The sequence below is a fragment of the Syngnathoides biaculeatus genome, chromosome 13 (genome assembly GCF_019802595.1).
Source record: "Syngnathoides biaculeatus isolate LvHL_M chromosome 13, ASM1980259v1, whole genome shotgun sequence".
Taxonomy (NCBI): Eukaryota; Metazoa; Chordata; class Actinopteri; order Syngnathiformes; family Syngnathidae; genus Syngnathoides; species Syngnathoides biaculeatus.
Window position 1 is genome coordinate 3,559,858 of NC_084652.1, and position 15,439 is coordinate 3,575,296.

Here is a 15,439-nt window from a genome sequence, read left to right on the forward strand (position 1 = left end):
TTAATGGTCTCATACTGCATACACATTGATACTACACGAGTCAAATATTGCTTTATTATATAGATACAATGCTCTATAGACGCGCACGCCACACAATGTGTGTCTATGTGCACGTACATATATACGCTTGCGTGCGTGCGTGTGTGCGCGTTTGTGTGTACACGTGCGTGCGTGTAGGTGCACACATGCATGCATAGACAACTGCGCACACACAAAACAAATACATCTATCTACATCTATGATATGTCAGTGTTTTAAGGCTCCTGCAAAGTTATTATCGATTTGGGGGCCCAATATGTGCCGGATGGAAAATATGAGTTCAAAAAATTAAAACAGAAGAAAATGTGAAATCAAAGGGAGAGAAATGCGAGCGATTGCACGGATAGCAAAGCTCTCGTTTCATTTATGTTTTCATAACGGGCTTCCACACGAAGGATGATACGACTCTAATTGTAATCCCAGATGTCACATGTGCTGCTGCGTAATCTGAAAAATGCCGACATCTACATGCCGGACACGTCGAGGCATGTCGCAGGCGCAGTCGCAGTCGCGAGCCTCTCCAGTCTGCGAAGGCGTGCGCATAACAAGACTTCGGAAAAGGTCACGGGCCCGGTTCTCTTCAAATTGGACGCGCACCCCTCCTCGATCGTGTGGATTACCAGAAATGTCTCGGTAGACATCTGAGTCGGACTTGTGTGAGTAACGTTTATGAACGAGCAGTTTTTTTTTTTGTTTTTTTTTTTTTTTTGTCCCAATCCACCAACGCTGTGAAATAATCCCCTTCTGGCAATTTTTTTTTTTTGCCCCTGTTTCTGGACTGGAGCAGGAGATAATCTGGGATTAGCGCGATCTGTCGGTTTTGGTGTTCCGCTCATTGATTTTGGTGGGCCAGACGTGTTGAACAGAGCAAGTTCAGAAGTTGACCGCTCCGCCGCGCCGCGCTCAGCTCGTAAACCGTTCATCGGAAAACATCCGAGAAGAGTGCGGCAAAGTTTTGGGCTCCGATTAGATTTTGTTCGAGCGCTTCCGTAATCAGCGCACGAGTGTATTGAATTTGTAGGCGCAATCTTGGCTCAATCCAGGACATCCTGTGGCACTGTGCGCTCTCGGGGGCTCGACGGCACCCCGAACGTCGGTTCAATCGCTGATTGGCGATGATGATGGTTTGACATTGGTGCAAACGTTGAGCCGCCGCCGCCGCCGCACAAAAACCCTCGAAAAGCGAACACTTGTGTGGTCTCTTCCGACCGAATGATTGTCCAAAGCTATGAATGTACATTCAATCAAACACAATAGAGCGAGCGAGAGAGAGAGAGAGAGAGAGAGAAACGGTCTGATTGGCTCCCCCCCCCCATCATATTGATGATGAGCAATTGGAGCGTTGCCATCTGCCCCAGCGCTCGAGCACTCGGGCAGGCGCGCGCACACGCTCCGCCGGTGGAGCGCTTCCCGGCGTCAGCATGAGCGCGGTGTGCAGCGGCTACCTCGGCGCCGACGACGTGGCGGTGGACGCCTTCGCCTGCCCCAGGCCGGCCAACGCCGCCGCTCGCTTCTGCTGCGGCTTTAACGACTTGAAGTATTGCTGCGACGACCCCGACAGCTTTTATGCCTACGACTACGCTTACATGTGGTGGCTCAGGTAACTTTTAACCGCAACATTCTTCAAAAAGACATTTGATTTATCGTGATGATATTAGAAGAAATGATCATATATATATATATATTTGGGCGGCACGGTGGACCACCTGGAAAGCGTTGGCCTCACAGTTCCGAGGACCCGGGTTCGATCCCGGCCCCGCCTGTGTGGAGTTTGCATGTTCTCCCCGTTGGTGCGTGGCTTTTCTCTGGGTGGCCACTCCGGCTTTCCTCTCACATTTCAAAAACACGCAACATCAGTTGGACACTCTAAATTGCCCCAAGGTGTGACTGCGAGTGCAACTGTTTGTCTCCATATGCCCTTCGATTGGCTGGCGACCAGTTCAGGGTGTACCCCCGCCTCCTCCGGCACTCCTTGCGCGACCCTTGTGAGGATAAGCAGCAAAGAAAATGGATGGATGGACGGATATATATATTTGACTTTGATTCCTATTAATATTGGATATACTTCATTTCATCAAATCGGAATGCAATAGTATTTGAAATGTTATTAAGGGATTGAAAAATGATTTCAGATTTTCATTGTATCTCGTCAAGTTAAAAAAAAGTTATGAAATAATGTCATAAAATCATTGCATCCTGGCCAGGATGGCTTTTGAGGGGTCACTTGTCTGAAAAATTATCGCAAATTCAAATATTTTTGTTCTCCTCTCTGTCACAAAGACGGGCAGAACCAGTCCATGTTCTTGCAATTGGACGGCAAAACGGCCAGTAAGCCCGGGTGGCACCTGTTGACATTTATACAACCCTATAAGGAATATTATTCATAAATGAATTCATAATGTCACTTTGCAAGCTGTTGATGTTGCGCCTTTCTGAAAAGAAGAAATCTTTTTTTTGAACTTGTGAATATGATCCAAATAAATTTTCAAAAGCTATTTTTGAACAAGACTTTACATTCACTGCGCTGTTGTTGTCACGACAACCGCTTCCAGTCTGACGCCGGTCAAGAACCTTTCCAGAACTTCTACCTTAATTGTCATCAAGGAGCAGCAAAATGATTTTGAGTTTGAATTTTGAATTTTTCAGTTGATGTGCGTCTGTATTTTTCTTTTGTGGTGTCGCATCCACCCGATCTGATGCAACAAAGTACCTTTATGGAGAAAGGAAAATCCGCTTGACGCCGTCGGGTCGGGTCTGTCGCGGCGGTGCCGGTCCCCGATGTGTTTCATCCATGTAATTACGTCGCACGTATTTACGGCCACGCGCGCGGTCCGGTCTTTGCCGTGTCACGTTCCCGCAACTCTCGCCATGCCGTGTACCGAACCCCGACCCGTTATTGAGCTTCCTCTTACGCCCGCCGGATCTGCTACTGCTGTTTACCGGCGTTTTGGGATCGAACAAAGACTCTTCCCAAACTCCCGCTGAGCCTCGTGAGTGGTGCATTTTGGGTCCGGCCCACGACGGGGTCGTCGCGCGCATGCAGCAAAACGACTTTGCATCTGAACTCCTTGATGCTGACGTTGTATTGTCCTTTTCTTTCCCCCCCCCCCCCCCCCCCCCAAGTATTCTGGCCCTTGTAGGCTTGTCTTTCGCAGCGGTGATCCTTCTGGCCTTCCTGGTTACAGTCTGCGTTCTGGGCTACCTCTTTATCGCCACCAAACCCAGTCGCCGTGACAACAACGTAGCCTTACGAGCACCAGGTCAGCATTCTCGTTGTTCGTTTCTTTGTTTCAAGCCTGAATTGATCCTCCGCATGTGTCACCTTTGCGCCTCCGCCGGCAGGGGAAGGATCCGGCCCGGCGGGAGAGGAACGCGCCTCCGGTCCGCAGGGGTTCCGAAAGTACTTCACGAACAGGAAGTTGCAATCTGACAAGCAGCCCGCGGACCCGGAGCGCCTTTTCCAGAGGTGCTTCACGGCCACTCTCACGGGCGTAAGGGTGGAGGGTCCCTCGTAGAAGCTTTTTACAAACGGACCGAACCACTTCAGGTGGATGACGCGGTCTGGATCTGGAGGGAGAGAGAGGAGACAAAAAAAAAAAAAAAAAAAAAAAAAAAGGGGAGAAATTCACGATATTTTTGGCCCTGTTCATCTTGTTGCAAGCAACGCCTTTCGTGGAAAGCTAATTTGTGACTCAAAACAAACACACAAAGGATTTCAAGGGTGTTTCTTTTGTCTGCTTTCGTCCGTAATTTGTTTTTTTTTTTGTTTTTTTAGTGCCGGTCAAAATGCAAGCAGTGTGCGTACGAGGCAAGCAAAAGAGTTTCCTCGTGCAGGCTCCGCACTGGCATCGGTGGCAGTTTGAGGAATCGCCCGCGTTCACGTTTCCATTTCGCTTGTTCAGAATCCTTCAGTTTGTCGGTTGTGTTTGTGCGACGTCGTGATCGTTCCAATGCCGCATTTTGCCGCCGCGATCCGCCTTTCATCTAATTTCTTTCTCTACGCTTAGCGCAGCGTTCACCTCTGTTTTTACACTCACCACGCCATCTCCAGGTTGTAGCTTTTGACGATCCAGCTCGAATTCTTTCGTGTTTTGCGAGCGCCAAACAAGGCGATTTCTTACGTCCACGTAGCCATGAATCGGGTGCCTTCGGCGCCGGGATCCCGACCCGCTGCCGTCGCTCAATGCCGCCTTTCCCGCCACACTCGTTGAATTCAACCACGAGAAGGCAGATGGCGCATAAAGCCAAATCATCAAAGGCGCTCTCATTGTCCAAAGAAATCTGCTGCACGTCGTTGCGTATTTAAAGGGCCACGGACATACCGAGAAACATTCCAAAGTAGCTATTGTAATGAAAAAGAGGTATAACATTATTCACTTCAATGTCTATACGAAAAAATAAATATGAGGGGAGAGCGCGTCATCCATACGCAAAGTTGCGGAAGTCTCACTGGACATCCAAGTGGCGGCCGTATTGCCTGCGACGTCATCAGCAGACATTCGTTATTGAAAAAACGGAGTGCCACTTGCTACGGGACACGGAAGCTCTTTTCAAAGAAGGGAACATCTCACAATCGAGTGAAGTGGACGGGGGAATTTTACCCCGTCGTTTCGAGCCATATTTAGATGATTCCCAGACAGTATGTATGATAGTATGTAGCGTACTCAGCTGTGGCCAGCCGCCAGTCGCTTGCCCCCCCCCCCCCTCCAACTATTGTTTTTTTTTTTTTTTTTAGTAGCTGTATACACACCTACCCGTCATTTGGAACCCAATACATCTTTCACGCCGAACCGGGTCTTTTGGGAAAATACGAAGAGTAAATCCATCCTCCCGAGTGTTCGAGCAATATCAAGCAATGCAACGAGCCGGCATTTTGGCGAACACGAAGGAACAACGCAGGTAAAACTGGTAAAAACACACGAGGCCGCCTGAGTGCGCTCCTGCCGATAATGTCACTTCCTGCTTCTTCTCCAAAACAAATCCCTCGACAAAAAGCCATACACGGCAAAGTCATGAAAAACCGGATGGGGCCATACCGGCTGCCTTTTTTAAAAAATGAAAAACATACTAAAATCCTGCTTTTCCTGTCACTGGCCCTTTAAAAGCGCTTTCATTGTCCAAAGAAATCTGCTGCACGTGGTTGCATATTTAATGTGCCATCAAGCCCAAAAAAATCGACTGTGAGGCTTTTTCAGGGTGTTGCTGGTGCAATTGCGCTTTTGTAGCCACAGTTGTGATCTCTTCTTCTTCAGGGACTTTGCGAGCACAAACAGATGACCACAAAAGAAAGAAAGAAAGTACGTAACTCGCCAAATGCTTCTGGAACATTCCACCGTCGGAGGACATTTTCTGGTTCCGCTGCATGAAATTTCAACCCAAAATACAGAAACGTGAAATCGTGTAAATTACAGTTCCCCTTAGAGATAAATGTTATTGTCGCTATAAAGGTATTGTTTTCAATGCTAGTTTGTTTTTTCAACTGCCGCATGGATCAAACGATCTGATGATTTTCTTGAAAACGGAAGCCTGTATTAAACATTTTTGTTCCAATTATTTTGTCCACACGTGCCCGTGTAAAATAGCAAGTCTGGTTCAGTCTTCAAGCTAATTGACCGGACAAATCGGTGGACTCAACAACCAGCCCAGAAAGTCAAATCCCAAAAGAGGGAAAATAGCGTACGGCACTTTTTCTTGCTGCTTTTGTCCAGAAAAGAAAAGCAGGAAGTGAAACCGCCGCCGCGAGTGAACGTCGGAAATGCGATGCAATGTTGACGTCTTCAGCTTTGGCTCCTTGCTGGTTTTGCAAGGCCAAACCAAACTCAAGTGGCGCTTGTGGTGTTTTTCATCTTTGCCGACTGTTGCTGGAACTCCAATAGATTCTTGGGCCTGACTCTGGATTATTACGTACATGTGTGCCTCAAAAATGGGAAATGTCGGTTGTTTGTGAAAAAATAAATACAGTTCTCTACTTTCTGTCATGAGCAAGAGTTGGCCACTCCCAAAAGGGGCGTGGCCAGGCCACTCCTCTGGGCGGTGACACCTGTCAGGGGTCACAGCTGTTTCACATTGGGACTGTAATTAACGTGGGAGTTTTTGGCACTGGCATTTGCCAGTTTGTTGCCTTGCATTAGTGAGTTGCATTCACTGCCTGTGGGACTCTCCACTTCTACGGGTAAGAGGAACCCTCATCACAGCGATTGTGTGCCCTTTTGTTTGATCCTGTCCCGTTGAGTTGTTAGTTTGCCCCACAGTCATCGGACCTTGCTGCATGCCTTTTGGATAGCGCCTAGCCTAGCGTTTCTGTACCTCGGCCTTGTCGGACTGCTACACCGTGTATGACCCAGTTTCCGGAACAAAATACCCTGACCGTAATGCCTCTGCCTAAAAGTCCTGCATTTGAGTCGTACCGGAGGTTTGTGACTTTTTCTGGATTTCTTTACTTGAACCTATTCTATCTACGGCTTTCTGAGATTAGAGCCAAAAAAAAAAAAAAAAGTCACCGCACAAGTAAAATGCACTTCTACTTATGAAAAATTCATGTTGCAAAACGATGAATTTCGCAAGTCGAGGTACCACACGTGAGGACAACATGCAAACCCAAAAGGAAACCGGTGGCTGTCTCTGAGACACTCAAGACCTTCTTCTTTCGTTTGTTGCGCTTAGGAACAGCGCCGCAACACAAAGTACGGAAAAATGATGAAAACGATGCGCCGAGCAGCTCGAGTAAGATTTATTTTTCATACAAAGAAGACATTTCATATCGAACACAATCCTCAACATTGGAAATTTCCTTCTGCATATACAAATAAAACACAGATTAGGAAGCCGAATGGGGAAAAATTAGAAACATTCATGTAAGGAATTTAATTTTTTGATTTTAGTTTTTCATCTCTCTGTGCACAATTGTTTGATGTGCTCACCAGTCGGTCTGATATTGTGAACTGGTTAAATTGCTCCAACTTCATCTGGTAAATCATTTCTAATCTAATGTTCAATTCAGTGTATTTTATGATTTGAATGCTTTGCAGGTCCAGATGTGTTCTGTATGTATAATTTCTGAATAAAACATATCCAGAAATGGGGAACCTGCTTCAGTGATGAAATCATTGACAGGACCATCGCGTCTTTTCCTCCGTCCTTTATACTTTACCTTGAATGTCGCTCAGTTAGATCTTGAACCTCTTCAGAGAACAAAGTGAGCACAGAAGTGTTAAAAAAAACAAAAAAAACAAGATTTGTGAGTTAAGGGGTTATTTCCTGGTTGGCGGAGGATTTTTGGCGTGGGCCGTTGCATTGATGGCGCAAGGCCGTCAGAACCTCACCAAGCTGTCATCTGTTCTTTGGTGGCCCTCCAAATGGTTTTTGACAAGATCTGGTGGAAACTCGTTTTACGTTATTCTGCTAATTTTATCTGTCTTTTGTGCGACGGCGTCTCGATCTCAATATCTGTGGAAGAGGCGCTAAGAAGCAGCTGCTGCGCCAGTTTTACATCAGCTCAGTCTATCGTGAACTGCAGATCATCATCGCTGTCCTCGATGCCGTACCCGTCCTGGTCCTCTCCTTCTCTCTCTGCCCGGACTTTCTCAGCTGTCTGAATGTAATTATCTTCGATGAAGCCGTCGTCGTCTTCCTCAAGCTCGCCTCCCGCCGCCCCGACCCGGCCCGACACGTTGCTCGGAAAGGAAACCTCGTCTTGGCCGTACTGGCTGAGCCCGTCGGACTCCTGCAGCAAGGAGTGTCTGTAGCTGGCCAGGAAGCGACTGAAGACGCGGAACTTGACGGCCGAGATGATGACCAGGGAGAGGGCGAGGGCTGCGCCCAGTCCGGCCGCCAGGTACGACCATTCCGGACCCTTCGGGCTGTCGTCTTCGTCGCTGAGCCCTGACGAGAGGTTGGGAGATGCAGTAAATTGAGGATTGCCGCAGTGTCGTAAAAAAAAAAAAAAAAACCAACAACACAAAAAACACTGTTCTCGTAAATCTCTCGCTGGAGCTCAAAGTTCTGAAACACATCTTGTAAAATTCCCTGCATGGATCTTTTATTGATTTTTACCTCGAGTGTCAGTGGCGTTGGCGAGATGGCCGCTTCCTTGAGAGGCGTTCTGGGCCTCCCTTTCATACGGCGGCGCGCAATCTGCTTCTTTCATCAACGTTTCACAAAAGGCGAGAAACGCAACGATGCCGCACGTCCACCGGATCATTTCTCGAGCCTGCGAGGGAACCTAATCAAACAAAAGAGCATTTTGGCTGGAGGAGCACGACAGAAGCAATCATGTCGGCTCTTACGTTGTTGGCAAATGCTGTGCAGCGACCGTAAACCAAAAAAAAACCCTCCGATGGCAAGGATATGCGCTTTTGCCTTCAGAGAGTGATGATATTTTCCTGCCCGTGTATCAGGCCAGAACTTCTAATTGCACTCAGAGTGCTGAAAGAAGTCACCCATGCGAAACCATCGACTGGAACACTTGCAATGACATCACAGCGTCTCATAGCAACCCCCGCGTGCGACCTATGAGCTGTGTCAAAAAAGGTCCAGGACTCGCGTCACGCCGGGTGGAAATTCCCCCGAAAAGGGAGTTTTTAAACATTCGGACGGCAAAGACTTTTCTGTCACGCTCGCAACGATTTTGAGGTCGTTGGCGTCTTCGGAGCGCCTCCCTCTCACCACAATGAGGGAGAGGGAACCGCCCGATGCTCAGCGCATCGCGATCAACACCATTGTGCAGCTCACTTATTTCGCTATCTTGCGCACTGACGTAGCAAAATGCCGCACGATCTCTTTGTAGATGCGGCTGGCTGACAATGAAAAGGGAAACTCGCACAGGGAGTTTGTAGTTTCTTTGACTTTTTTTGGGGGGGGGGGGACGACTTTGCGACGCCGGTTCACAAACTTTTCTGACGCACCTTTTGAAATATTCGTCATGGGGCTACGAGACTTTTTAGTCTTAAGCTATCAATCAATTTGTAGATTTTTTTTTTTTTTTGAACAGAATGACATTTAAATTGAATTGGAATTAATTTGAAAGCTTGACGGTTTCATCTGAGGCCGTAAACAAGTTTCAGGGTAACAAAGGTAAACGATCACGTCTCACTGACCCAAATCCACCGAGTTCCAAATACTAACTTGTTGTCCTAACCTAACAGAACCACAAAAGAGGGATGACCTACCTGTCGGAGTAACTGAACTCTGTTTTGTTTGTCTGTGCGCAGTTCTGAGTTTTACTTTTCAAGACTGTTGCGTTTCTCCTCCTGCAAGAAAGACTCGACTCGGCGTCCAAAGGTTGCGTCGCACCTCTTAAGAGGTCCGAGGCGTTAATGAATAACTTGATTTGCTTTTTGCTACTTTTTCACTGGCCGCGCTCACGGTCGCACCGACGAGCAATTTAGAGTCCCCCTTCGACCCGGCCAGGATCTTTTGGGGACGTGGGCAGAAACGATGGCGCAAACTAGAGGCCGGGGCGGATTCGAACCCGCGACCGCAGAAATGTGAGGTAGGTGTGCCAACCTGTCGCCCGTTTCAGACGGCATCGATAATCCAGTGTTGTACGTGTATGAGGACACATAGAAACAAACAGTCGCACTCACAATCGCACCTAGGGGCAATTTAGAGCGTCCAGTCAATGCTGCATGTCTTTGGGGATGTGGGAGGAAATCGGAGTGCCCACCCGGAGAAAACCCACACAGGCACGGGAAGAACACACAGGCGGGTCCGGGATCGAGCCCAACGCTTTGCAGCTGATTCACCGTGCCGCCCAATCCAGTATATGATTGGAATATTACCGAAAAAAAATGAAAGTAAAATGTCGTGTGCATACTGTATAGAATTCGACACGCCACCGTTTGAAATTAGAACAGCAACAAACCAAAAGTCGTTTTCAAGTACAAGTACACAAGAGACAACAACTTTAGTCGCTCTGATAAAACAACGGCATGTATTCATCGATACAGATATTAGTCACAATAAATGTTTTTGAAATGATATAGATTTGGGTTGTTGAATATTAGTATAAATGTGGGCATAAAGAATGAAATATAAGCATCCATCATCAGGTTAGTACACAAACTGATTACAGTTGGAAATTGCTGAAAAAAAAACACTAACATTAGGTTTTAATTTTGATGAAAATTAGATTTTGTATTATTTTTTTTTAACCGTTTTTTTCACCTTTACTTTTTGTCACGGCGTGACGTCATCGCACAATGACGTCACGACTGACAGGCGCTGCAGTCTCAGTCATGATGCCTTCAAGAAGGCTCGGAATCATGACTTTTGTTTCCAAACGGGTCGTATTACATTGATTCGTGGTACAAAAACATTAAGAACAAACCTAGTTAAACAACAAATATCATTTTGCAATCACCTTATGATTGATCAGAAAACAGTAATTGTTTTCATCTCTGTTTGCATGACAGAATCTGTGCAGCAACAACAGATTCTAAAAATTCTAAAAATGAGGAAGAATTCTTGAGTGAGAACAAACTGAAGGACAATTCCACGAGTCCGGTTTCTTTGCGTGCCTCAGTTGAGGTCGGCTCTGCCGGAGGCGGTTCCTCTCCCGGCCCGGTCGGTCCGTCCTCCCGAGACACAGAAGACCCGGACCGAGCCGGCCGCCGTCCTCCTCCCGGTGCGCTCCCTTCTTCTCCTGAGGTAGACCAGCCCGACGTATCCCGCAACCGCCAGAGCCACGCCGAGGCCCGCGGCGACCAGGGCCAGACCGGACCCCCGCACGTCCCCCCCGCCGTCGCCCGGGCCGCACCGTAAGAGTAAAAGCGTCCCGCACAGCGTGACCGCCAGACCCGCAACCAGGACCAGCGCCGGGTCGGCCCGTCCGCCGCTCTTTAGCTGGTCGATCCGCCGCCGGCTGCGCACGCAGTTGGTGTCTTGGATGGCGGAGCTGAGAAGCTGCTTGAGGAGAAGCGCCAGGGAGAGGAGACACAGCGTGGCGCCGACCCCGAGACGCCACTCGCCGGGCACGCCGGAGCCGCCGGCGGAGAGGAAGCCCACGCCGCCCAGGCCCAAAGCAAGTATGAGGGCCACCGAAGCGCAGAAACACAGCAGAGACCGACGCGGCTCTCGGAACCACCGCAGCTCCGCCTGCTCCTCCGGGGAACGCCGCCGGAGGAGGTCCGGGTCCTGCGTTTCGGGCATGCTGCCCGGTCGGTTCCTGGCGAGAGCGGATTTAGTCGAAAGAATCTTCCCCGCCTCCACCCCAAGGTACCAACTGCACAGAAACCACAAGAACTTCAGAAAGGTTGCGGGCCAGTCGCTCCCAAAGGTGAGGGTCGCGGGTCGCGGGTCGCGGGGTCACCGTCCATCCGTCTCCTTTCCATCTGGCAACGTGGGCCACGGGCTCGTTTGGGCTCGATGACGAACGATCTCCATTAGTGTGGATGAATCAGTCACCATTAAGCAAGGCTTTCGGTTGCCCCGACAACAGCTGGACCGAAGCGCTTGGCAAATGCAGCTCCGTAGAAGGCGCCGGATGGATTTTGCGCGGGCCGAGCAGCCGGCGGACCGAACGGTCACAGTGACACGACGCCTCCCCTCTCGCGAGGCTGATGAGGCAACCGCACTTGTTCGCCGCACAATGAGGCCACACAACGGCGGCACGCCGACCGTCCGAGGTGGCGTCGGGGGGCGGGGGGCACAATAATAATCACAATAATGGCGGTTCTGTGATCCAAAACATTGCGTCACACTCGCACTGCTTGGATTTCAATCCGATCAATCTTCGTTCGTCACTATTATTTTGCTCCACTCATAAAAAGTCAGCGATAGGAACAGAAATATTGGGACACAAACTGATGACAGTTGGAAATTGTTGGGGGGGGGGGGAAACACACAATTTGTACTTAATATTAGGTTTTAATTTTGATGAAAATGAGATTTTCCGTTATTTTTTTGAACCGTTTTTTTTCACCTTCACTTTTTGCCACGATGTGGCCTCGTTGCGCAATAACGCCACGACTGACAGGCGCTGCAGACTCGTCTCATACATGATGCCATAAACCAACGACTCCCTGGAAATGAAAAAAAAATAAGGATGAAAATTAAAAGGGGCGGCATGGTGGGGATCAGCCGGTAAAGCGTTGGCCTCGCAGTTCCGAGGACCCGGGTTCGATCCCGCCCCCGCCCGTGTGGACTTTGCATGTTCTCCCCCGTCCCTGCCATCCCAAAAAGATGCTCGCATTAATTGGACACTCTAAATTGCCCCGAGGTGTGATTGTGAGTACGACTGTTTGTCTCGATGCGCCCTGCGATTGGCCGGCGACCAGTTCAGGGCGTCCCCGCCTCCTGCCTGTTGACAGCTGGGATAGGCTCCAGCGCTCCCCGCAACCCTCATGAGGATAAGTGGCAAAGAAAACTGATGGATGGGTGGAAAAATTAAAAGTCAACACCTTTGATCATTGGAATATCATATTGAAAGATCGTGTTGATGACGTTTGCATGCTTGTGTGCTTCACTATGTAATTGATTTAGAATCATAAAATGAAATACGCGTTCATCTAAGATGAAGATGATAACGGGATAAGCCAAAAGGAAAAGGAAAAATACAGTCACGGCTATAATTTCATGTCTTTCATGATTTTTTTTTCTCTTTTAGGTTAATGACAATGAGCAAAATCATTTCCAATTTGCTAAATGGCGGGGACAGTAAGTACAGTACTGCACATTTTTGGCAGCTGAGTTGCGGCTAAAAGTGGGAGGGGGTGGGGTGGGATGGGGGGGGGGTTCACTGATGTTCTGATGTTGATCGAGGAGAGTTTCTGGAGGTGCGCTGTGTAGTTTGAAATACCAACCAGCAGAGGGCAGCATAGAAGCGTGCAGAAAGTCCCTTTTTTTTTGCGACTTCATCGCAGTACTACACACACTTGAAGGACTTCTGGACGCAACAAGCTCCACCAAGAGATGAAGGCACTTTTTTTTTTTTTTTTAGCAAATCAGTCGCGCATTTTTAAAATTTTCATTGCAATTTCTTATTCCAAACAACATCAACAGGAATAATAATCATTTGATTCTATTCAAGCGCCATTCCAGCACGACTTGCAGCAACACCATAACAGAAAACTGTTGATGTTCAATTAATTACAAAAAAAAAAAAAAAGACCTTTAATCCGCGATGCCATTTTCTTCTTTAACTGTGGTAATTGCATCAAACGTGTCCTCGAAATAGGAGGATGAGATACGAGAGCCAGCGACGCGCGAGCGGCGGAGTCCAGCTCAGCTTGTCCACGTCACACCTGCCGAGGCGGCCCGATTCAATTTTCCAGTATGTTCGGCAGGAAAGTCGGGATGTGGGAGTCGAGCAATTTTCCATCCCCGCGGTACGTTTGCGCTCAGCTGCGGGCGGGGGGAGAAGTTGTCAAGTGGCGCTAAAAGTTGGTCCAATCGAAAGGACGAGATGCGCTTTACTTGACTTCAGTCTGGCAGCTCACTGCTCAACAAGTCTGTTATTAATATACCCTCAGCAATAATGTGATATTCCTCATTTACATGCAAATGATGTGAAAGGTAACAGTAGCGGGTGCAGGAAAAGGGACCTTGTTCCTCCGCGGCTCTTTCTTCGCACAAATATATTTTATTTTTGTTTACAGGACCAGGTCCGAAGTGGAGCCAACAAGGTGGTCTTAAAAAATGTAGGCCACGGCGGATTCATTCATTTTTCGTGGAGATCAACTCAACGACAAAGTAATCCCCCCCCCCCCCCCCGCTCGGGACGCGCGTGCCTCCGCACAAACAGCGGCATTTACAGCCAATAAAGTTGCGGCGTGGAGGAGAGGATTGCGGCCGTTGTCGTGGCAACCGACAGGACTTAAAGGCCTGGAGCAGACAGCATCACGTCCAATTACGTTTCGTTGTTGTTGCTGCTGCACTTTCAACCAAGGGGTGCACCACGTGAACGTCTCAAAAACAATAATAACACTGCAATTATTCACAAATCACACGCGGGTCATGACGGACACCTCCAGAAGAGCAATTCTTCTCTTTGAAGTCCTTGTTAGCAAACATCTGATTGTACTCTGTCTTCTGTACTGTAGGAAGCATTTATTATTTTATTGGCATTGACATCACCGAAGATAGTTTAGCAACTTTGAAAATCTGTCTTACATTTTAAAAACAGCGACAGATATGGCAATAATCCCCAACGCTGAGGATGAAGAGATGAAATTTCTGTTTACAGACTAAATGAGCAGAGCTCCGCTTGACGAGACGGGACCTCTGTGGTTTGGTTTCTCGGCAATTTGAAGCTCAATGGAACAGAACGTTCGTCGAAACTGTGACCGGTGGTGCAACCGAAAGGAAAAGGATCTTGTTGATTCTTTTCAGGCGCCAAATGAATCCGTTCAACCCCTGCGATAACGCGCGTGCGATACAAAACAGAAGCGGGTCCGAGTACCGCACCATTTAAAACCGCCTCGCAGGACTAAAACGAGCTACAAAATGTGGAATAGGACCAGGCTGACGTCGTGGGGTGAAAGGTCAACCGATCGAACCCCAGCGGGCAAAAAACGACAACAATCCTTCCAAATACTCGTGGGACGTCTCCAAGGGGGGGGGGGGGGGGGTAATTTGCGATGACTTCTGACGAGGATTTCAATCCGGAGGGCGATACGGAAGCCCAGAAGGCACTTGCAAGGAAAAGCCGATCAATCTCGTCGTAAACGGCAAAATCTAAACAAACTGTTGTTGGTGCTGAAATTGAAATGAAAATTTATTTATGTGCGTTGGGAGGACAAATGTGTTTTCAAACTTGGACGATGTGCCAGCCCCCAAAGTATAACTCTAGAGTCGTCATTATGAATCATTTGATATGCAATGTATGTACTCTTTAGATTCACACGCAAGAGAGCTGAACCGATCCCAACTTGTAAATAGCTTTTTCTTTATATTTATTTTTTTAGTTTGACTTCCGGTTGGGAGTTGGAGTTTTCTTTTTCACGCGAATCCCATCTCAGCACTTTGTCTCGTTTTGAAGGAACTGAGCGATGTCGGAACCGGTCTCGTCGTGGATCTCGTCGGGATCGTCTTCTATTGTCTTTCACCCGCGGTGCTGTCGTCACGCTGCGGGCATCCAATGAGCGGGCCGCTGACGACGCGGGGGGGGGGGGGGGGCTCGATGGAGGGGCGGGCTCTTCGGGAGTGGATGCTGCTGGTGTCGTGGGGCGCGTACGACGGCGCAGACAGCCTCGCTGCGAGCCCAGCTCGTTTGCCCTTTTGTTTTTTTTTCCCGTCCTTTTATTTTTATTTTTTTGTATTTTGAGGGGCTTTGTCTCGTTTCCACCGGAAATGTGTCCCGACGTGAGGATACTGTTTCTTTTTTGCGTGGCGGCGCCGAGGTTCGTCACGTCAGAAGGTCAGTGCACACTCTGAACACACGCGCGCGCGCACGGTGGATGCT

General features: G+C 48.5%; 3 protein-coding genes across 10 annotated transcripts in view; 2 read left to right on the forward strand and 1 right to left on the reverse strand.

Annotated features, from left to right (window-relative positions):
- The first annotated feature begins 87 nt into the window (after positions 1–87).
- LOC133510621 (protein shisa-like-2A) lies at positions 88–4,663 on the forward strand. Of its 2 annotated transcripts, XM_061838723.1 has the most exons (4): positions 88–1,639; positions 3,163–3,299; positions 3,382–3,505; positions 3,815–4,663. In XM_061838723.1, exons 1-4 carry the CDS (start codon positions 1,461–1,463, stop codon positions 3,900–3,902), a joined length of 528 nt encoding a protein of 175 aa, XP_061694707.1. In that variant the 5' UTR covers positions 88–1,460; the 3' UTR covers positions 3,903–4,663. The 2 variants fall into 2 exon arrangements, with proteins under 2 accessions (XP_061694707.1, XP_061694708.1); XM_061838724.1 differs by lacking the exon at positions 3,815–4,663 and having other exon boundaries at positions 3,382–3,565.
- Positions 4,664–10,557: 5,894 nt separating this feature from the next.
- On the reverse strand, positions 10,558–11,187 carry tmem125b (transmembrane protein 125b). The gene has a single exon (XM_061839559.1). It carries the CDS (start codon positions 11,185–11,187, stop codon positions 10,558–10,560), a length of 630 nt encoding a protein of 209 aa, XP_061695543.1.
- A 4,022-nt stretch (positions 11,188–15,209) lies between these two features.
- The window catches only part of LOC133510701 (low-density lipoprotein receptor-related protein 8-like), a 44,123-nt gene continuing 43,893 nt past the window's right edge, over positions 15,210–15,439 (forward strand). For all 7 annotated transcript variants that reach the window (XR_009797687.1, XR_009797686.1, XR_009797685.1 and 4 more), the window contains exon 1: positions 15,210–15,394. Coding sequence is in view for 3 of the 7 variants with exons in the window: in XM_061838933.1 (XP_061694917.1) it covers positions 15,328–15,394 (67 nt within the window). In the remaining 4 variants the exon portion in view is untranslated. The remainder of the gene's footprint in view (positions 15,395–15,439) is intronic.